Source organism: Cygnus olor, chromosome 11 (assembly GCF_009769625.2).
Source record: "Cygnus olor isolate bCygOlo1 chromosome 11, bCygOlo1.pri.v2, whole genome shotgun sequence".
NCBI classification, from domain to species: Eukaryota; Metazoa; Chordata; class Aves; order Anseriformes; family Anatidae; genus Cygnus; species Cygnus olor.
The window spans coordinates 20,880,228-20,903,399 of record NC_049179.1 but is presented as its reverse complement, the minus strand read 5'-3'; the positions used below and the strand labels follow the sequence as shown (position 1 = coordinate 20,903,399).

The 23,172-nt window shown below is 43.6% G+C and overlaps 1 protein-coding gene across 8 annotated transcripts; it reads right to left on the bottom strand.

Annotated features, from left to right (window-relative positions):
* Positions 1-3,804: 3,804 nt before the first annotated feature.
* KIF23 (kinesin family member 23) lies at positions 3,805-21,953 on the bottom strand. Of its 8 annotated transcripts, none has more exons than XM_040570027.1 (24): positions 21,891-21,953; positions 21,722-21,788; positions 21,156-21,284; positions 19,210-19,315; positions 18,394-18,530; positions 17,739-17,848; positions 16,980-17,153; positions 16,012-16,053; positions 15,482-15,594; positions 15,212-15,333; positions 14,610-14,712; positions 14,203-14,282; positions 13,993-14,112; positions 13,305-13,464; positions 12,577-12,744; positions 12,208-12,365; positions 11,569-11,742; positions 10,660-10,839; positions 9,980-10,285; positions 7,865-8,095; positions 6,737-6,819; positions 6,374-6,455; positions 6,174-6,244; positions 3,805-4,597 (listed from the first exon to the last, which is right to left on the bottom strand). In XM_040570027.1, the coding sequence occupies exons 1-24, from the start codon at positions 21,899-21,901 to the stop codon at positions 4,582-4,584; spliced, it is 2,943 nt and encodes a 980-aa protein (XP_040425961.1). In that variant the 5' UTR covers positions 21,902-21,953; the 3' UTR covers positions 3,805-4,581. The 8 variants fall into 8 exon arrangements, with proteins under 8 accessions (XP_040425961.1, XP_040425958.1, XP_040425960.1 ...); XM_040570024.1 differs by having other exon boundaries at positions 21,722-21,791; positions 21,891-21,947; XM_040570026.1 differs by having other exon boundaries at positions 16,980-17,150; positions 21,722-21,791; positions 21,891-21,917.
* Positions 21,954-23,172: the final 1,219 nt, after the last annotated feature.

Below are 23,172 nucleotides of genomic sequence, written 5' to 3'. Positions count from 1 at the left end.
TTAGCCGTGATTCACTGCCACAGACGCAAAGGGGCAGAACATGACCTGGAATGAGATTGGTGTCCTGAACTTTCATACCGTATCTTGACCTGTTTTGAGACAGCAGATTTCAGGCCAGCCCCGGTTCAAGAACAGACCCACTCCAGCTCGCTGTGAGAAGTCTATGATTTCAGGGCTGAGCCTGCATATTATTCTTCTGCTTTTCATTACTCAGCAGAGGCTGCAGCCAATTAATGCCAAGAACATCCAAGCAACACAGGCAACAGAGCCCAGAGCCTTCACCTTTTGCCAGTAGGAAACTCTGATGTTTCAGAACTGGCAGGCAGAACGGGCAGCATTAACTGCAGACTGCAGCTTATTGTGGGAGCAATTTGTTACCTCAAAAGGTAAACACGAATTCAGTTGAGCGAACTGCATTTAAAACAGCATTTGTCAGTAATTCCAAGGAACTTAACTACACGCAAACTGACCAAGATTCTTCTCTGACTCCAGGCTTGCTCACACAAAGCACAGGGCATCCGCTGCTCATCAGTTCTCTCCCAAAGAGAAGCTGACTTGAAGTACTGAAATCCCACTAGCTTCTAGCTGCGCAAAACAGAAATCACAGAAACAAGACTCGGAACAAAAGCATCGAAGAGCTGCTTTCACCAGCAGGCTACAAGCCTCTGCGAAACGGAGTGATGCATCCCACTGGAACACGCTCTGATCCTGCTTGCCAGTGGAAGGGCTGGCAGAAATAAAAGCCTGCAATAAAACCGAGAGCTCTAAGAGGAAGATCCTGGGGAAAATAAGTTACAGATTTTCCATTTAAATTACAAAAAAAAAAGGAACCTCAATTTATCATGTTTTTGCATCACACTGGCTGCTTTGTTTCCATGTACAACTGAGCTCTGCTCGCAGCAGGTTCAAGTCTCCTAACACTGAGGCTAGTGGGGCAGCTGACTCCTGCATGCACACAGCAAATGGAGCCAGAGCCCACCACCCTCCAGGCAAATATTCCTGCTGCCTACAGTTAGCGGCACCCTAAAAGATGTCCTCAGCTTTGGAGCCCCTGCTTGGGCAACAAATTCAGGGCTACCCCCTCCAAATCTCACCCAATAGGAACTTGGGCTTCAAGTCTCACACCAGAGGGCTACTTTCTTACCTGCTTTGGGTAATATTAGATGCAATCAGTGCAAAGCTTAGGGGAAAAGTAAAAGCAGGCATAAGTACGCAGCAAAACTGAACAAAAACCCGGATTTCCAAAAGATTAAATTTTTTCCCAGAAGCCCACTTCCTACACAAAGGCTTCTCCAGCCTCGCTGACAGTAACTGGTAGAAGCTGGCTCTGGCCAACATCAAGCAGAAGGCCTCATTCAGCTATTTCACAGAGGAGCATTGGTACAGGCAACCCTCCTACTGCGTGCTGCTGTTTGTTTTAACGCTTCCCACTGAATGTCAACGGAGACTAAAGAATGACAAGTACACAAAGATACCCACAATAAATGCCAGCCCTTGTTAGCTGAGTAAATTGTGTGCTTAGCTGAGTCTTAGAGGAATCTTTGCAGAGTAAACACCGCCAGTGCTGTGTACTAGAGTAAATATGTGAAGAAGACGCAAAGACATGAAGAACGACTTCAGAGGAATGCAATTGAGTGGCACTGAATGCGATTCCTCTGATGGAAAAGTGTTGCTAGAACTGGGCCAGGAAACAGCTTGATATGCAATGAAATCCTACCGTCGTTGCGAGTGGATGAGCCCGTGTCTTCTCCTTCCCCCAAGCTGACAAGCCTTGAGTTCCATCCAGAGGAGTGCTCTGGGCTCTGCGAAGTTCATGTTTGGGAAGAAACGGAACCAGAGCAGCTTGCAGAGACAGTCCTCACACATCGTCAGGTTTTGCTCTTTAAAGTTGCCCACTCTGCCCAGCACAGGATGTAATACCAGCCTTCAGGTAATTAAGATGCCACTATTTAAGATAGGAGGGATGTAGCATGGTTGTGTTGGCTGCACAGGGGTGTGACTTGTCAAGATTTCAAGTAGCACAGCCCAGCCTTCGCCTCGCCTTTGAATTCTGCTCAGAGGCACAACGCAGCGCTGTTGGCTCAGACCTCACGGGCAGCTTAGGTACATGAAGAACAAGTCACAGGCTTGACACTACTTGTTCCCATGCCGCCACCGGCCTCAGCACTGTCAAGGACACACATCCTCCTTTGCAAGGTCTTACATTTGCTTTTGATTAACCTTTATAATAGGGACAAGGTGGCTGCAGCAACTATTTCTTCGTGCTTAACAGCATCCTCATTCAAAACAAGAACTTTTGCTTTACAAGAGCTTTTCTCAGTACATTGTGTGTCAAGATACAGAACTCGGGAAGGACTCACGCACTCCAGCCACACATCCTTTGCCACCAGATACAAAAGATAGCATTTGGAGCGCTAATTCTGAATGCCTCATTCACATTGCTTTTGAAGCAACCTAAAAGAAGCCACGTTCTGCAGCTAAATATTTTCTTTTACAAAGTTCTGAACATTCATTTCTCACGTCTCCCTCTTGGGTTTCCCCAGTAACACTTCAATGATTTATGAAGATGACAGAATGATTCAATCTAAATCAAAGAGATAATGTCTTTGACAGCTTGCTCATCATTAATAGTAGATTAATTATTTTAGTGCTTGCAAAGGAGTTAATTTAAACACCAGAAATAGGAGCACGGGCCTTATTTAAGTTTCTTTCATTGTTACTGCTGTTGGCTGCCCTCCCCATCCTCCCACCGGGTTGCAGTGGATAAGGCAGGAGATGGGTGGTAGCAAGGACGCACTGCACAGGTTAGCAGTATCCCAAAAACTCACCAGTGCCAAAAGGAGGAATTTGTTGCCACGCAGCCCAGGCAAAAAACCTCCCTCCCTGCGGGGCACAGGATTCAGACACCAGCACCCAACAGCGGTTATTTCATACCACCTAGTGGCACCAGCTAACCATTACAGCCGCAGAGCTCCCCACTGCTCCCTTCCTGATGCAAGGTGGGATTCGCCTGTTAAAACTCACAGAAACCTCTAAAACAAACCCACGTTTGTTCAAGCTGCTTTTCCCCCTTTTTCCTTATGTCATTTATGACTTAAATGACACGTCTTCAGATAGCGCTATTAACTAGTTACAAATTAAATCAAAGCAGGGCTGTACTTCAGCCAGCATCCTGAACGTGCATTTAATAGCTGTGTGTGTCAGGCATGCAGTTATCTCTGCTTGTAGCTCTTCTAGCTAAGACTTCTCATTTCCCAGACCAAGGTGGAAACCCTCTGAAACCATTGCACAGCACTGCCTGCTCAAGACAACAGACGGCACAACAACTCTGCTACACATTTTGTTAGAACAAGTACGATCAAGCCTGCTCTTAGCTACTTGAACATTAATACTACCATAGAGGACAGCATTAGCTCTAAGCCACTACCAGTGCCGTACAGCTTTCTGCTCTAGCTGTGGGTCAAAAAGACCCGCGGAAAGGCTTCTTTTATCTTTCCAGGATAAAGCATTTCACAGACCACCTGAACATAAAGCTCAAAGTTTCGAGATCTTTTAACCAGGCAGTCATTCACTCAAAACAACCAACTGCCCTTAAAAGCAGTTTGCAGACTCGAACATAAGCTTGTCCAAAACACATCTTGGGATCCAAGCAGATTCCTTGGTTTAAATTCCAGAAGCTTCCCAAAAGCTGCGTTCATTCATAGGTCTTTGCATAAGACTGTCATGATGCTGCAAAGCTTACCTTCGTTTCTGTAGCTTAGTGTACTCCTACGTAACAAGGACATGGTTGGTAAGAGCCATTGAATAAAAGTATTTATTTTAATATGCTTGCAGAGCCACACATACAAAGTTCTCACCATGTCAGTGAGCACACTACCCTTTTACCCCACGTCTACAGATGTAAAATATTTAATTACTAACTTGCACTACAAAATAAAGTAGCTATGATGTCAAGACATCATTACTCATCATCTCAGTATTCTTGCTCTGTTACAACGAAGGCAGGAAAATTGAAATTGTTTTCACAAGCTGATTTGCATATTAAATAATCAAAGGTAGCTCTTCCAAGAAGAGATTCATATTACCGAGCTGTTGCTAACTAATAAAATATGAAATGGCATAGGAACACTCTTAAAGTGCATTACTGCATCTAAATAAATAGCAGCGTTTATGCCTCTTCAAAACAGAGGACCTGACAAGGAAGGGGTAGTGACCAGAAAAGAAGTATATTATATAAAAAGCTGAAAAAATACCAAAGGCAAAAGCCTTGTGTCATTACTCTATAAAGATACATCTTAATAACAAAAGCATCATACGTACAAGACAGAAGGTGTTCCTCAGAAGTCCACAGCACATAACGGCAGGAGCCCTCCCACCCACCCCCGTCTACTGAAGATATATGCACCCATTCATATGCTTCTTTGGGATTGCAGACAGTATTTCCCATTTAGCTACCGCCTAGCACAGGCCATTATAAAAATAGAAGCCTGCAGTGATAACAAACCGGTTAGTTTATCACTGGCAGCAGATAGCATCAGTCTGATAAAATCAACAGGACTCCAACGCGGCAGTACATTACGTTCATGGCTTTCTTCGCCTAAAAGAAAATAAAGTCAAGTAACTTTCAGATTTTCCACGGCAGCAGTTTTCCAAAACAGCAGCCTATTTACCTATCCTGTTGAACATATACATATCACAGACTTCCTACGCTAACAAATGCTACAAGCAAACAACTTATTTATCAAGAAGCAGTTGTTTTTCCCCCCCTCCCAAAATAGCCATGAGCTTAAAACTCATTAAACTGAAATAAAGCTTTGTTTAAATAAACACAAGCTTCAAATCAATATGCAGGCAAACTAAATGATTTACTACCATTTTACAAAGCTGTAGCAAGGCTGCAAGTAGTAGCAGCCAACCTGAACGGGTCCAGTTTCCAGTGAGAAGTGGAATAGAGCATATACTAACACGGTGACAGACATTCATGACCTTAGCTCAGAGACTACTCTCATTTCAGGATACTCCTCGAAATACCTTTCCCACTATAGAGTTTAAAACCTTAAACTCTATATCCAAACAACACACCGCACAAAGTGAGTGTAAGTTTTACTATTTCAATTCTAAATGCGATCAGCTTGGTTCATTTTGGCCTCTCAAATACCTCTTTGCTTCTCCAGCCCTCTCTCCTGCCTGTACACGTCTTGCAAAACTGCAAGTTTTCTTCCCCTGAGTTGAACAGGTGGCTTCCACAGCACTGCCAGCACCTATCTGCAAGAGGCCAAGTCTGGATATCGAATTCTGTTCTGCAACACCTAGTTTAGCAAAACTATCATATCCGAAGCATTTCTTTTATAAGTGAAAGATTTTATTAGATGTGGGGCTCAGATGTTGGGCACTAGCTTTACGAACTGCAAGATCATTTCAACTTTTACTAGAAACTGAGGCTTCCGATTTGGTACACTTGCTGCGTGATTGCCACTCTGACCCCACCACGTTAAGGAATGATAAGAGAGCCCTGAAAAATTCAGTGTTATCTACGCATTCGAAGAGGAAAACTTCTTCTAGCATGACTAAAACCTGTGCTTCCTTAGCAGATGCCTTGGCAGTTGCACAGCAGGTAGCAGCTGAAATATTAGCTACTTTCAAATATACTGTTGGGTATATCCCAGGATTGCCTCAGCTCCCTCTGTTCCTTCAAAATGAATGCTAGCGTATTCGTAACCTTTAATTTCAATATATCTGAAGGTGCAAATGGAGTACATTTTGCTACAGCAGCATCTGATACAGGCTAGAGAGACTAGAGAAGGATACAGCTTAGAATTCTGCCACTGCCATCGCCAACCCCATACCAGTTTTGGCCTGTCAGGCATGCTGCAGTCCCATTAGTCAACTCTGATTTGCTGCAGAAGGACAAGATCAAACCCTGACATTCTGCTCACTGCAATGAATACAGAGACCACGCAAGACCATGTCTTCTGGGTGACAGTCCCCTGCAGATTCATACAGTCAGGGTTTCCAAGAACTGAACAAGCCTGCCATCTTAAAGCATTAAAGGTGTACGCATCCCAAACCTAAAGCAGGAAGGGCAGCAATGTCATGGGGGAAAAAGTGTTGTCTCACTTTAGATGTTGCCAGGAAAGAACACAACACCCAAACTAGAGAGGAGAGACACTTACTTGGGCTGAGCATGATGCTGATACCCAGGTCCAAGGGCAGACCCTGCCCTCATCTCCACTGCGACGGAACACTGAGAAGACACAGAGGCAGTTAGTTCTCTTGCTAACCCCACCCTAGCTCTCAACATTAAAAATCCTCATCCAGATCAAACATGACACGTTCCATCCTTCCCCGCCCCCCCCCTTCCTTTGTAGCTTACTCTGGTTTCCACATCAGTCCATTCAGAGTCTGCAGCATCCTCTGGTGGATCAGGATTGGAAGGTGATGATCTCCGCTTTCGACTGAAGGATGAGTATGGAGGGAAAAAAATGTTACTAGAGCGTCATGTATTTTGATAGATTCCCGTATGCAAGAGAATACATTTTATACTTTCCAATGAAATACGTGTCTCTCAGCGACAGATCAGCCTTACCAGCAGCTCCAGTACCTGAAAGCTCCTCCAGGTTACTTTTATATGATTTCAGGTTACACACAACATTCTGCTATTTAATCATTAGGACAAGAATCAGCTACTTGTGCACTACTGAAGTAGTGTCAGAACCTAAAGTTCAGAACAACTCACCCTGTTGGAGATTCCTGCTTCAGAGTCTCTATCTCTGTGAACTGCACAGCCTGTCCACCACCCCTGGTTTTGAAGACATCACCCTGGAAGCCAAAATCATTTAACAAGTTACAGTTACTAAATCATTACGCCAGCAACAGTGCCAGTTTCCACACAAAATCTTTAAGTGCTTAGAACAATAATTTCCTTTCAGTAGCCAGTAAGCATACATGCACAAATACATTCTCCCCCATTATACGTAAAATAAGGCACAACCAACATCTACCCTGATTATCACGCAAGATACACAGAGAACAGTCACTATGACGGGCTTCTGTCTGTTCAACACCTAGTTATTGCTATAAGATATGCAGAAATCATGTCACAGGCTCAGTTTCAGTGCTTCCACTCAACAGCACGAACAGGTATGTTACCTATGTGAGGCTGCTCGGACCTACAAGGTTACCTTACAGGAGTGAGGTTTTTTTTATTTTTCATTTTTTTTAATAAAACTCAAAAGAAAAAAGGCAATATCGAAAGGCCCGTGACCAAAGGAAAAATGAACCAAAAGCTTCTTGCTATGAATTATAAAGAGCTCTCAGTTTGCCTTCGGTAAGCACAGTCAGCATTTTGGGACACAACCATTGTTAGTGTTCAAAGCTTAGGTGACCTCACCAATTTGCTTGTTAGTTGACTATTAGGAATTACATTCCGGAGCATTTGAGCATCCATCACTGCTGCAAGCTTACTTATTCCACTAATGGAAATCAAATAATGTTCCAACAAGACTGACTCCACAAGATCAGCTGCAGCCACAAGTCTAAGAAATTCTCACTATAAATGGATTATTGTGTTTTACTGGGGGGAGGGAACGACATGGACACACGATACACCACTTAATTACTTTCAGGAAAACTGGTGACTGGGAAACAAGCTTATAACGGTAAATATAAAGTAACAACAAAGTTCAAGAACAGCATTTTCAGACTCTAAAAGCTCCCTTGAATCCAACTGCACAAAACTTCCAAATCCGATCTCTTAGCACAGCGAGTTAAACCTACCCTCCTGCAAGCCTGCAGCACAAATACATTGCCAGACATGGGATTTGACAGGGTTATCACAAGTTCACCACGAAGGTGTTTGCGTTACCTTAATTAGTTTTGTTTCAATCTCCCCATCAGAGGCTAGCTCCTGGTGCGTCAGCATATACTTGTCACACTTAGCTAGTGCCTTTTCGCTTGCAGCCGCTACCGTGATGGCATGAGGGACGTGCGGCTGCATGACCGTGTCAGTGGGCAGATTAGAAGGTGGCTTATGATCTACCCATCTCTCCCCAGCTGAGCGCGACCGTCTGTGTCTGAGACGAACCGGAGGTGCGTTCTGATCAGAGTAGAAGAGAATCAGAAGAAATCAGCACGCAGGAAACATCTCAAAGGATATCATTAGCAGAGTGAATTTCCCAGGTCTGGTTAAGATGCGTTTATCTGAAGTTCAAAGCTTCGTTCCCAAACTGCTTTCAGAATCCATCCTGAAAGGCAGCATTACAAAGAGCCCTGTAAAGGATTCTTACTGGTTTATTTCTGTGCCAATTCTTGTTTCTTGGAAATTTTAGGTGTTATCCAATCAGTTGCATTCCCTACATAGTAACGTTTCCACAAGGAGAACATCTTTATCTTTGGTAACGCTTCTCCTAAATTTCCAGGTTAAGTCTGATTGCTATAAACATATTAACCAACCTGAAGAAAGACATTTGGAAATGTTTCCGCAGATTCATTCATGGATCAAGGAGTTTTGAGGTAGCAAAGGAAGCAGACCAAGTATGGATTTCCAACGTCTCTAAAGGATGCTAGGTCTCGTAATACTTCTGAGTAAACAGAGCAGAGAAAAAGGAAGCGCCCCCTGTGCTAGTGTTATTGCTTCTAAGCTAAGCTGCTGGAAATCCATGAGAAGTGATTGAAGTTTGTACATTTTTAATCTTACGGTCACGAACATTTTCAGTTGCTCAGGAAAGCCAGAAAATTCAGGAAACTTGTTTAAAAAAATTGGGTCTCTTCAAGACCTTTGAGCAGGCATTTGAAAAAGTACTGCAGACTTATTTATACACTAAATTTTGCAGACCTCTGTAAGTCATAGTGAGGTTAGATAACCCAAAGCTATGAAAGCAAATCCCATCCACTGTACTTTTAGATTATGAGCAGCAATTGGGATTTCTTTTAGCAATAGACTTGAGACGGGCCGTGCCCTTTACAAATATAAAGCAGCTCTTAAAAATTAAATGTGCACAGAGACATGTGGCTTTCAGAAAAAGTTTAAATTAAAATTGGAGAAAACACTCAAGATCCCCTCCTCCCCCTTTTATTGGGCAAGTACTTATTGTTAGCACTTTGGGGAAATAATTCTGCCAGGGTGCCTTAAGAGTTATGTTCTAAAGAGAGGACACTGCTACCAGTCACACGTTACTGTGGGAGAGGCCACATCCCTGATGGTTCGTTTACTGGTTAATTGGAATAGCATCTGCTTAAACACCCATTTCATATTTCAAAGGGCTGGCAAGTAACAAACTTCGAAAATGTTGTCAAAAAAAAAAAAGAGTTTACCATAAGTTTCCCCCCTCCTGAGAAGCTCTCTCAAGAAGGCTGATTTGAGGGGGCAGGGTGTTGTACAATTCTCTTGGATTTACCTGAGCCACTGCGACAGAGCTATAACGTGATAGAGACAGCACCGATACAAATAATTTGCACACATCGATTTAATGAAAAATAAGCAAAGCCCCCCGCTTTTAACGCAGACATGAAAATTTGGGAGAACTATTCTAAGAGAGCTAAATTTAACAGTTAAAGTGAGATATTTGCCCAAGCTCTATTTCCAGTAGACATTTGCATATATGGCTCATAAGACCACCAATTAAGCTGCCCAGACTATGGTAAACTGCAGGCTGCAAGACAGACTCGAGGAGACAGACAAATCAAAACAAAGACACTCATAGCTAGGAAAAAGGTCTAGCTAGTTCAGAATTCCTTACAAGAGCTATCTACACACTAACAGGAAATAGACTCACTGCTTTTAAAAAAAATTAAATGCCAAATTAAGAACTTAAATAGAATAACAACGAGACTAGGAAATAGTACTGTGCTATAAGAAATAAATTTAGGGAAAAAAATCGAATCTGTTTTAGGTGTGCTCAATGTAAGAGAGCAGTTGTGATGAACTTTTGAGCCAGACTAAGCAATGCTACATTTAGCTTTTGACGGGATCAGCACTAACCCTGCAGCATTGATCCTCTTCTATTTCTAGCTCATCTCTACGCCTGGGAACCTCAATGACTCCAGTCCAGCACATCCCTCGCCTTCTGTCTGAGGTGTTATAGTCTCTACTTTGTTCTGGTTCTTGTTGTCTACTCCTTGCATTAGAAGTGCCACCGGTATGCTTGTGCGAAGGGGTTTTCTGCTCCCACTCCATAACACAGGAAGCCACAGAAATGCTGCTACAAGAATTAGAACGTCTGTGCACCTGGGGGTTGCTCACGAGCCGCTGGCTGCTAGGGACTTGAGTAATTAAATTACTAGAAGGCTAGAGAGAACGGGAAAGAAGTTAGTGAACATACAGAACTATCAACTTGTAAGGCAATCAAACAGTGTCACTCTGCATATTGTCAGTATTCAATTCGGCTATTTGAGCTTAGGGGTTTGGGGAGCTCCTGTGTTGCAGTGACAGCATTAAGAATCGGGTGTTCTTCCAGTTCTAGGAGCATTAGGAGACAGGAGCACAAATAAAGAACACTGATAAATACAAGAGGAGAAGGAAGAATTCAAAGAAAGCTTAGTCATCCAACTTCTGTGCTCGGGAACTATTTTCTAGCCACTAAAGAAAAGCAGTCTGCATTTTAGTTCATTCTTATAAATAAGCTTGTCCCCATATGAAGGAGCATTTTAAAGGTAACTTACAGGTACTGGTGAAGGAGACACTGATCTCTGGACAGGCTTCTCTCTGTCTCTCTCCCGTGAAGGCCTCTCTGGCTTTTCATTCTTTGGTTCAGTAACAATGGCCTTCAGTTGCTTCAGTTTTTCATCTTTGACCCAAAGTTTGTTCTGCATTTCCAGCTGCTTTGCTGCTACACGACGCTCCTACAGAGAGGAGAGAGGAAAAGCATGAAGTATATTATACAAAAGCACAAGTAGTGCTGAAATTTTGAACAGGAAACACAGTTTTTCCCCATTTAGATACAAGCTACGGAAAATAATTATATATCAAGCTAAAAAGATAGACTTCTCAGATTATAAACCAGTACCATGTTTATAAACCAGTTTATAAGCCTTATTATAAACCAGTACCATTTTGCTTCCTAAATTAGTGGCAAATTGAAGCATTGTCTAACTATAGTTCCATCAGTGGTCCTGAAGCAGAAAGCAGTCCTACAGTAGTTTAAGGTAATCCTTCGGAATTCCTTTGCTTATTGCTCATCAAGGGCATATCTGAGCAAGAGTTTACATGAGGATAAAGAGGAAAGTCCAATATTGGGCTTCTACTGACAATTGACAGAATGAAAGAATCACTCCCCAGAGAGCCACAAACCCAGAAGAACAAGTTCTAGATATTGAAGTAAAATGGAAGTACTCAGGAGAGCTACTCTAGCTGTATCACAAGCCCTTGAGGAATTTATCCTATCATACCACGTTTATAAAAGTTAAGATGGAAATGTCTGTTCGAGTTTGTCTTTTAATTACAGACTTATCTTCAATCTTAACGCTACTACAAAAGAAAAAAACACTCAAAGCCCTCACAAAAACAAGCTCCCCAGCTCCCCCCAGCATGGCTCCATTAGACAGCTCTAATATTTATGGCAGTGTACTTACACACTCCTTCTCCCATTTCATGGTCGTTTCTGCCACCATGCCTTGCAGTCGTGCCTCCAACCTACGCTTGTCGGAAGCCTGACGCTGCAGTTTCTGGCTCTTGCTTTCTAGTTCTTGCTGAAGATTACGCTTGTCTTCTTCATAAATTGTAGCAGTTTTCTCTAAAATTTCAATCTGGAGGAAGAAAGGACGAACTTAGCTACGCACAACCATCTAAGCCCAGAACACCAGGTCAAGATATACTAGAATATATTAGCTGTTGTACCAATATATAAGATAAGAAGTCCAGATTCCAGAAAGTTTCAGATTTTACAACTTCTAAGAAAGTTGCCCTTCTTAACACATTAGGAAAGGCCTTTGGGACACAGGGACATGGTTTAGTGGTGGACTTGCTAGTGTTAAGTTGATGATTGGACTTGACGATCTTAAGTGTCTTTTCCAACCTAGATGATTCTAGGATTCTAGTAGGAAAACCAGAATGCTAGAAGTTCATCAGAAGTTTCCCACGAAGTACTTTTAACCTTGCCTCTAATATCCATCTTACAAGCACTTCTGATGTCAAGAAGTTTGCCAAACAAGAGACAGAAAATGCATATTGTGCTTAGGTGTTGTACAGCTTAGAGCAATATAAAAACTAACCTTGTATTCCAAAGTTTTAATTTTCTTCTCCAGACGTTCTAGCTCCATTTTCTGTCCTGCTATTGTTTTCTCTTTTTCAGACAATTTTCCTTGAATATAGTTTTCCTTGGATATAACACTGGAATCAAATTCTTGCAGTGTAGTCTTAAATGCAAGCACTGCAAGAGAGACAACACACTTTACCTTCTCTCCCTATCCCCATAGCATCAAAATGAGTTGTTCTCTTCTCCTACCAACTTAATGCTACCAGCTACTCCATTACCTTCAAGTTTTCTTTTTAAGCTATCAATCTAGACAAGAGAAGAGAAGCTGTAGTAGTAATAAGGGCATCAAAAAAATCTAACTCCACATCGATGTTAAAATTCTTACCATTTTTGGCAAATTCTTCTGACAACATTTGTCGTAGTTTATGGCGTTTTTCCAGGACTTCAATAAGCTTTGGAAGTGTTTGATCATCATTAGGATCCAATAGCTCACATGAAGGCAACGGAGGAAAGTTCTGCAAAAATATCTCAGAAGCAGATTGCTCTTCTGTTTCTGTAAGATTTAAAGCCAAGAAAGTCAGTCAACAAGCTACAGAGCAGAAAGTTTCTATTTGACAATGCATAGCCACAGATCATTCCACAATATTCTACAGCAGACAGAACTTAGGATAATTAAAACTACATGTTTTTCAGAATAGATGACAGTATTGAGAAAAGACTAAGTGTGATATTTTTGATTCACTCTCTTATAACACCTTCAGGCAACTCTTGATTTCTAAGGTGGGTCCAGAGCATTCAAAAATAAAATAAATTGAAGTTTCATCTTCAGCACAATTTCCTTTCCAGAGCTGCAGTAATGGGACCATGAATTCAACTCATCACCAATAAAGAATTGGTCTGAGATTTGTAGTGTAAGCCCAATTACTGCTTAAGTAGTACCACTGTATGAAAAGAGCAGCTCAGGTGTAACTGTTACAAAGAAAGCTCACAACTAACAGTTTGATGCAGTTCCTTGTGTGCCTTTACGGCTCAAATAATTTGTTTTAAAGACATCTTCATCCCCTAAGAACAGCACAAGCCAGTGCTGTAAAGACCCAGTGTTCTTGTATTTACCTCCATTGACTGGGCCACCCCGCATCTCCAACTTCCGCGCGAGTTCTTCTCTGAAGGCCTGATTCCTAAAGCGCCGCCCTGGTGTTAGGCCGCACAGAGGTCTATCAACAGGTCTTGCCACTTCAACTTCCTGAGTCATTTCTGCAAAACGCATGACTTGCTGCAAAAGAACAGAAGCAAGCTCAACAATTAAACTAAAGCAGTCCAAATTAAATTTGAAAGTGATATTTTAGATCAATAAAAGTTTTAGCAGAGACATTATCAAGCTATAATCTCAACTATTTCCCAGCCAGATAGCTTGCCAATCCAAAGCTGAGTGTCTAAAAATCTTACCAGTTCGATCTTCCCTACTTCAGCCCCCAAGGAATCATGAACCTGACTGTGCAGGTGCCTTAAGTTCCTGCAAGTACTGTCATAGTGGGGATAAAACACCTAAATATGACTATTTAGACAGCTATAAATAAGAGAAGCTTCCTACCTATATTACATGCAAGTAGTAGTTGTACTTTTTAAGTGGACAAGTAAGATTTAGAGGACACATTTGCCCTAGAGTATTATACCTGATTACCCGAAGTGTCCAAGCAACAAAAGTTATCACTCCTGCCACCTACTAAACAAGTACAGTAATTCAGTCATAAACACGAGACAAGAGGAGGTGAGGATGAGATAAGAACTGCAAGAAAGTTACCAAGCTTTCTTCGTAGTCCTCAGCTTTAGGATTAACGCATACAATCATACGCACTTTTCCTTCACCATCAAAATAGTTCTTGAAGAGATGAGTCAGCTTGGAATCTCTGTATGGAACCATCTTAAAGTAAAGTAGAAGAAAGGTCTAGTAAGGTTACGTTACACCAGCTCTTCATCAGATCAAAAGATAGTTAGATGATGGGTCGCATACCTTATTTGTTCCATACATCTGGTTTTCCCGTAGAACTTCAATACACGTTCTTAATGTCATTAGTGACTGATTAATATTACCTTAAAATAATGAAAAAAAGCTCTGTAAAAAGCTATTTGGATCATGTTCTCGAATTATTTAGCAGTTTACTTAAAGATAAAGCCCCTGGACCCTTAAGTCGTATTTGTTAGATAATCATTCCAAATAATCTGAAGCATTCATGAATTTAATAGCTTCTATAAAGAAGCTTCTAGTTTCCAAACTGGAGGATTAAGACTGTCAAACCAGATAACTGAACATCATAACAGAACGTTCATTGTTCCTACAATTTCTTTACCAGGAGACAACACTAATGTAAACATATCCTAGCATATAAAACTAACAGGCTTTCTAAACACGGCACATACCTGCTTCTCGCAACCTGTTCCCTTCAGCTTTTGTTCTATTAGTCCTTTCACTTCCAGCGAGATCAACTAAGGACAGCTGGCTTAAAGTGATCTGTTCTTTCTCCTGTTACAGACAAAAAGTAAGACAAATTATTAGCATTCTATTCCCTGCCTTCTAAGGGGGCACTGGAAGAAAACACGCACACCTCACGATCCAACTATGCACCACTTCTTTGTGTGTGAATAAGTTTTATCAAATCCTTTCTGTCTTAGGCCACAGGACAGATTGTAACAAGCGTGCTCACTCAAAGCCTCAAAGTCTTATATTCTTACATTTTTAATGTATTTTGTTCAAAACAGAGGTGAAGAACAAAGGAACGGGCAGCTTTGTTGACCATTTTAATGCTCTACTTTAATTATAAATAGGAGACTAACTTTGTTAAAGACTTCAGAAATTTCATAATTTTGATTCGCTTCAGAACGAAACTTCTAACGATCAAGATGCATATTCCTGAGACAAGGTAACTGTTTCAGAAGGCCATATTACAAGATTCTCTTTTTCTAATTTACCTATACATACATACACACACAGCTCTTCTTTAACAGCCTGCCCCAGAATTCACCTGTAGCACATTATCTCCGTCTGCATCCAGGGGTGCCTGAGCCAACTTTATTATAAAAACACTGTGAGATCGGCTAGATTCTCGATTCAGCTGAGTGTTTGCAATACGCCTCTTCTTTTGACCTGTTAAAAAACAAACACATTCCCTCCAGAAGTCTGTTTCATTTAACAGACTTGTCACCTAGCAAAGCCAGTTCTGTTTTCAGCATGGCAGCGTAAAAGATTACGAGTCTGTACTAGATGTAATAAGTTACTTTTCAAGATTATTTACCTTTCCAAAACACTTCAAAAGCTTCTTCTGTAGATTTCACCTCTACTTCTGTGCATCCTGTGACATACATATTGTGATTCTGGTCCTCACGAAGTATTTTGGATTGTGGAGGTCTTAAGGGCAAGGAAGGAAAGAACAATAAAACTGAGTGGAGGTGTATATACAGCAGCACGTTATGTCAAGCAAGTTTTCTTTTAAGTACAAAATTCAGACTGAATACATCAATCATCCATACAGCAGATGTAAGAGGAAGTACAAGTACAGGGACACACATTCAGCAAGGATTAGTTACACTTCAGCTACTGCTTTAATTTAGAAGCCAGGTTTAATTGCAATTCTTACTAGAAATCATTGGTTTGAACGGCAGCTATTGTTTTTCTACATGCATATGCTCATACAGAAGCAAGATGGCTTCAAGAGCAGTCTATATTTGCTAGTTAAGCAAGAAGAGATAGAGAGTCAGTCTATTTTCTGCTTCTACTGAAAGTAAATTTCACTTTTCAATAGTGGGAATATGCTTGTGCACATACATAAAGTCACCATTTCGCACAGGAGTGTTGCAATTGTTCCACCTAGCAAAAAAACAGCGTTAAAAATATTAAGTCATTCAGCTTGTCTGAAATCATTTCATATTTAATGCACTGTAGCTTCCGTAAGTGGAAATAATCCAAGATTTTTCCTAGGCTGATTTCTGGACATAAGCAAGACACTAAACCCAATTATAATTCTTTTTTAAAAAGCATTTGGACATTCAAACTCATTTGAAAGCAGTACCCTGGAGACTGCTCTCAATGTTTTGGTGCAATAACTTGTTTTGCTCTAGCCGGTCTTTATAGATTAGCCAACTCTTTAATTAACACATGTACCAGTAGATACCCATAGTGTTTTCTTTAACGGATTTAGAATTAAAAAATACGTTCAACTAAGTTTGATTTGCAGACTCTTTTCCCAAAAGTCACAAGATTCACTGATTTTAGACAGCAGCCAAGTACACACCTTCCCCAAAAAAATCAGTAATTCACTTATGAGACTACTCATTTCTGTTTCTATGGAAATGACTGGCATTGAGCGAAGAGATACGCAAGCTTACATCAACTGTAAAGCAACAATAGCAACTTTTGCCCAATACAGTTATCCAGAGAAAAACGTCAGCTATGGAATGGCTTACTCTTCAAGTTGCACTCGCCAGCCAGGAATAGTACTTGCAGAACGGTATGAATAGACTTAGAACCTCAGCAGGATACATCGCTGCCTAACAAATATTTCTTAGCATAGTGGGAGGCAAGTAAAGGGAGCACTAAGTCTTAGCATCAACAGAACAACCACCAGTACTCGGCACACTTAAACACTGTTGTCTGGACTCCTTACACATCACCTTTTCCTATGTGATTTTTTGAAGCGATTCACATGAATGAATTGAGCCAGACTTGACAACAGCCACACAGACAACATAGCTCTCACAAAAGCGTAACCAAAGCTTACAAATATTCATACTGACTTTGGTTTTATCAGCTCAAAGGGAGCTTCCTCCAGGAGGTCATATATGTAGTTGTTGTAGATCTCGATATAAGAAACAAAAACACTGTAGACATTGTCTTCATCAACTTCGTCCACTTTGCAGTGATCTTGCACGTTTATCATATCAGCAAATTCCGGGTCCATTTGTCGCCTGCTGATAACACACAACAATTGATTGCAGTGGAGCATCCACAGACAGTTAACATGGCAGACAGCGACTACAGTCAAAACGCAAGTCTACTGACAGGTGGCACGATCCGAGAACAGAAAAGCTCACCCTAGAAACTAAAACCAACACATCACTTTGCGGTCCCATCAGATTAAAAAAGTTAAAATAGATAGATTTTCATCCAGCAGTGCTGTACTTGGTCGCAGTAAGAATTTTTGCCTTGCAAAATTCCTGGATGGTTAGCATTTGGATCACCCACCATTCAGCAACATCACTTTTTGCAAAACACCCTTAAGTTCACAGTATCACTACTTTATCAAATCACAGCATTTTATTTATCGGAAAATGGGTACAAAAAATAGCCTTAGTCTGCCTGATTCTAAGTTTTAGAATCTAAATATGTCATTATGCAATTGCTCAAACCACATGAAAAGTAATATACTAACTTTTCATTAAGATATTTTTCTTCTTTCAAAGGAAGGCTAAAGACACCAAGGTAATTTAAAATCGCAATTCCAGATTAACATTTACGTTAAGTAATTTGTTCTGCACGTTACAATAGTTACTCACTTGCCAGATGGAGTTTTGGGAACAGGCATGGCATCTCTTTTCTGTCGCTCTAATAGAGCATCTACTTCGCACTGAACATCCACACCATTCTTGTCATCAAGCTTAAAAACCTGAAGAGGGAACACGTTTAGACAACACAATGATAAACACTAGAGAACATGAGGTGCTGGCCAGCAGAAGACAAGCTATTTGATCAGGCTGTCTGGCAAGCAGCAAATACCTGACTAACGCCCCCTCACTAACACTCAAAGCGCTGGCTAATTCCAAGCAGATTTAACAGGTATTTCCAAAATACAAAATTTTCACAGAAGCTTCCAAGCTAGAATACTACCAAGGAAAACGCTTCCAGTATTGCTTCAAATATATTTAAGTAGCAAAAAATCAGAGAGGCCTTACCACAAGAAAAACTTAACAGCATCTCCTATATTATTTTAGACAAGGAACGAAACCTAGTCACAAGATTCAAAAGCCACAGGAAACCAAGAAATTAAAGAATAAGTGACAATTACAAGGACAGCCAGACCATAGGCCTTCTTGAAATGTCTGTCCCAGACACCAGGCCTGCCTCTTCGGCCGCCTTCTTCAAATGTCACGGTTTGGTTTTTTAAGACAGGAGTTAAACATTTTAAACTTTTTAAAATGCAAAACTACTCACAAATCGCTTGGCCTGGAAGGGTCCTATGCTGTTGAAGATCATATCCAAACACCGTGGGAGAAGTCCTCCGTCACCAGGAGATCCTGTCATGGTGTGCGTTTTCCCACTGCCTGTCACCCCGTAGGTAAAAAGGAGACCTAGGAGAGACGGAAGAGTCTCAGAAAAGCTTGATTATATTCACACTCCGTCTGTCTCGGGTAAAACATACTTGGGAAAAACGATGACTCCCTTGGAGCAGCTACCAGTAAGCTATCCCAGCCCACCAAAAGCCATTCCTAGTCAATACCAACGCGTGCATCTCTCATTGAGGCACACTTCAACTACAAGTCACGGTACTTAGCCTGTATTTGGAAGTGAAAATGGAAGGAAGCCACTAAGCCCCAGGTGTAGAGATCTAATTTATTTTGGACATTACTGAGGAGATTGACATTAGCCAGATACCCCAAGGACCAACACTGAGACATCAAACTGTGCCCAGGACAGATTGATTTGTCTCTGTGGTCAGTCTTCAGGTGAAGAAGTCATCCCTTTCTGCAGAAAAAACGCTTCTTCTGTTAACAGTGTACAAGATCACTCCTTGACGCACATAACATGCGCTCCATAACACAGGTAAATAAGTTTACAAGTAATGAAAAACAAGAGCAGCTCCCAGGGAAGTCGTACAGAGGAGCTGAACCACAACAGTTTCACTGCAAACAAGGTGTGTACATTTTTACCTAGACAAGCTAAGAAACCTTAAGACATGCAAAATCATAGCAATACCAAAAAGGTGCAGGGTAGACACACAGAAGCGGTAGAGAACAACTACTTCCTTACCATTTTTCCCACGAATGAGATCTTCCACTAGAGGTTTAGCCACCACATCAAAAACGTCCTTCTGAACAACGAGGGTGCCAAACACCTCTTTGAACGAATACTGCGTCTGAAGCAAAGAAAATACAGTGCCCTAAACCTTCCGCTTCCCCGTCCAGAAGTCATTGCTTCAAAATGCTTCACTCTTTAGAACAGCTTTCCGTCAGCTTAACACAGCGACAAAATCTACGTTAGGATCACGCCAGTGTTCGAACACACGCAGCTGCTCCACCACAACTATTCCAGGAATAAGCTACGATTTGCAAAACAAAGCACAGCAACCGTCCAGTTTTCATAGAACTTAAGGCCCCCAGTAACTGGAACGATCACAAAGCCTGACCTCCCGCGCCAACAGTTTTCAGTGTCAAATTTCTGCGTGAGCTGCAGTCGTCATCTAGGCAGGCACTGAGCAAAGCGACACCCACAATGGCCAAAGCCAGATTGTTCCAGGTTTTAGTCACCTTCTTTTAAGTTCATGTCTTTTTCCAGCCAGTTCCAGGATGGGTTTTTAATACATTCCTGAGCAATCCGGCCACTTTTCATCAAAACGCTTATTCACATAAATAGTTGAACTACGAGTTTTTGAGCAAAGGTTTGTTTACGGAACTTTTGATTAAACCTTTGCCAATTTTATTTAAGACTCTGAAGACAACTTTATATACTTCAAGGTTCTTCCATACTGAAATCGGAAGCAAAGTACACTGTATTTTATTGAAATATTTTGTTTCAATAAAATTATTTTATTTTAAATTATATAAATAAAATAAATATACCAATACAAATATATAAATTATAATTTATATAAATTATATGTTTATATAAATTATAATTTATATAAAATATAATAAATGTAAATAAAATTATTATTACATAAATAAATAAAATTATTTCTTTTATTATATATTTTATTGAAAAATTTTTACTGAAACAAAACACTTTTATTCACAGAAAGCCGCAGTCATTGCCTCACGGAGAGCTACATGGCTGTGCTGGGGACCTGTAATTAACTGTTTCACAACCAAACGGTGCTCGGCACTACAGGGCTTCAGCTCCTCGCTCTGTGCATGTGACCTAAACCCTTCTTTCCTAGGAAGGATGATATTGGTCCAGTAACAGCACAAACTGCTTGGAATAAGCGACCCGCTACCTGCTTCCCACTTTGTGCCATTTCACTACTTGAATAGTTCAGTTGAAAGGGACCTGCAAAGACTAGGCCCAACTGCCTGACCGCTTCAGGGCTAAGCAGAAGTTAGAGCTTGTTAACGAGGGCATTGTCCAAATGCCTCTTGAACACCGGCAGGCACGGGGCATCAGCCACCTCTCCGGGAAGCCTGTTGCACAGTTTGACCACCCTCACGGTAAAGAAATTTTTCCTAACGTCCAGTCTGAGCCTCCCGCGGTGTGACTTCTGTTCCGGGTGTCCCCTCATCAGTTCCCACGGAAGATATTGGCACCTCCCTTCCATCTTCGTGTACATATCCTACAGCTTCCCCAAACCCAGTACACGCACAGGCGTGGAAGCGCTGCTCTTCGCCCAACTTCAGTTAAGGATAAATCACCCGTTAATTTCATTTATGCCTGGTTTTGCATAGAGCTGGTTTCTGTGAACCAGCCCTTTGCAAACAAGTCCTTCCAGCAGTCCACGGATTTGACAGCTTTACTTTTGTCCTTTCACGCTCACCCCTCCACCCCACAAAAGAATCCTTATGCGCGCAGGGGATACATCCGATGGCCAAGGAAATCGTGCCTTTTTACTCTAGGCGGGCTTCTGAATTCGGAAACCGGCTCCCCTGAGCACACAAACCATATGGGAGCTCCTCTGCAAGCTGTGACGGACGCCGTGAGCCAGCAGGGAACCCCGACAGTGGGGAAGGGGCTCCCGCCCACCCCCGGCAGCCCCGGGCCCTTACCTCCCGGTACTCCCCGTTGCGGAACACCCTGTACCCGTCGGGCGGGTGGATCTGCACCGTGGTCTCGTTGATCACCTCGATGCAGCACTCCTGGTCCTGGCGGCTGAGCGGCCGCACCCTGCAGTACACCTGGGGGGGACGGGACGGGACGGGACGGGGGGGGACAGGGCCCGGCGGGGCGCTCAGAGTGGGACCGGGGGAGGGGACCGGGAACCGGGGGGGGACGGAGGTCGGGGGACAGATGGACAGGGAACCGGGGGGGCTGAGGCTGACCGGGAACCGGGAGAGGGGGACCGTAGCGGGGCGGGGGGAAGGGACGGTCCGGGAACAGGGAGAAGGGGACCGGGGGCGGGGGGGGGCACCGGGAAAGGGGGACCGGGGGGACGCACGGACGGACCGGGAACCGGGAAGGGGTGACCGGGGCCGGGGGGAGGGGGGCGTCTGGGGGGGAGGGAGGTATCTGCGGGGCCGGGGGGGGGGGGGGGGGGGGGGGACGAGTTCTGGGGCCCGGCCCCGCTCCGAGCAGCCCTCCCCCGCCCCCCGGTCCCCCCCCCTCCCGCACTCACCCCCACGGGATCCTTGGGCCCGGGGGCGGGCGGCTTCTTCAGCGCCGGCCTCCGCGGCGTCTTGGCCCTACTGGGAGAAGGAGCGAGGCGTGAGGGGAGGCCCGGGGGGGTGGGAGGGGGGGGCGAACCGGGCCGAGGCGAGGAGCCGAGGGGCCGGGGGCCGACTTACGCCGCCTTCATGGCGCGGGGGGCCTGGGCCGGGGCCGGGACCGGGGCCGGGGGTCGCGGTGCGGGGGCGGGGGGGGGGAATCGGGGCCGAGGCCTCCCCGGAGCCGCTCTCGGCGCTGCCTCCGCCCGCGCGCCCGCTCGGATTCAAATGCGGCCAATCAGCGCGCGCGCCGCCGCGTAGCGCCGTTGCGTCACGGGGGGACGCCGCCCGCCCCGGCCCCCGGGCGTTGCCGTGGTGACGGGCCCCCGGGGCGCGGCCTGCAAGCGCGGGCGCCCCCCGCTGGGCCCTCGGGGCCTGCGGGCCCGGCTGTGAGGAGCGCGGGGTTGTGGTCACACAATCACGGAATGTCCCCAGCTGGAAGGGAGCCGCCAGCAGCCCCCCAGTCCAAGCCCTGATTCCACACAGCGCCACCCCAAAATCAGCCCCTGTGTCTGAGAGCGTTGCCCAAGCACTTCCTGAGCCACCAGGCCCCCGCCCCGCAGCCTCCTGTGGGTGCCTCAAAGATGGGGGTGGGAAGCGGCCCCTACGCACCTTGCCTTACACCCCTGTGGGGGCTCTTCAACAGCCAACAAACATTTCCTTGAGCCCAGATAAAAAAACGTTGCTGCAGCGCAGGGCCTGGGCTGCCCTGTGCATGGGAACCTCTCCTGGAAGGCTGCGTGGGCTGTTCTTACCTTGTGTTTGTTCATGTGCTTAGTTCAAATAAAGGTTTGGGATCAGGAAGGCAGGTCTAATCCAGCAAAATTCTCCATGCCAGGGCCTCTCTTCGTACCCGGTGTCTGAGCTGCTACCTGCCTGCAGGTCGCTCAGTTAATTCCTAGCCCTTAGGAAATGCTTAGTGGTGGAAAAGGAGGCAAGGGTAAAGAGCCAGGCCAAATGAGCCCATTGAAAGACCAATTTCCTGAGAAGGAAACGCACTCCTAAATCAACTGGGGAACTGGGGCAAAGGATGAAGTAGCTTGGATTTTAACCCTGGTTTGCAGCTCAGAAATCCTCCAGCGGGCTGAATTCAGTCTCACTTAAACCACTGACTCCAGCCAAGTTCTTCGTTTTAGTGTAAATTAACTAAATAACATTAGCTTGCCCATTTTAAGAGAAAAAAAAAATCCGAAGGAATCATGCCAATAAGCTGTTTGGTGTCCTGGGTAACCTTCAGTTCTTAAATGGTGTTTTACAATATATCAGACAATTTTTTTAATGTTCCCATAAAACATATCAACAATATAAGCAGTTAAAATTAAGCTGTGCAGAGAGTGCTACAATGTCAGATGCCAGGGCGATA

Bases quoted from the DNA above. Each gene is read 5' to 3' on its own strand.
- KIF23 (XM_040570024.1), bottom strand. The intron at 12,366-12,576 runs GTAAGAATTTTA...TCTCTCTTGCAG, and splicing joins AGAAGAATTTGCCAAAAATG to TGCTTGCATTTAAGACTACA. The intron at 6,245-6,373 runs GTAAGCTACAAA...GTGTCTTCTCAG, and splicing joins GGACTGATGTGGAAACCAGA to TGTTCCGTCGCAGTGGAGAT.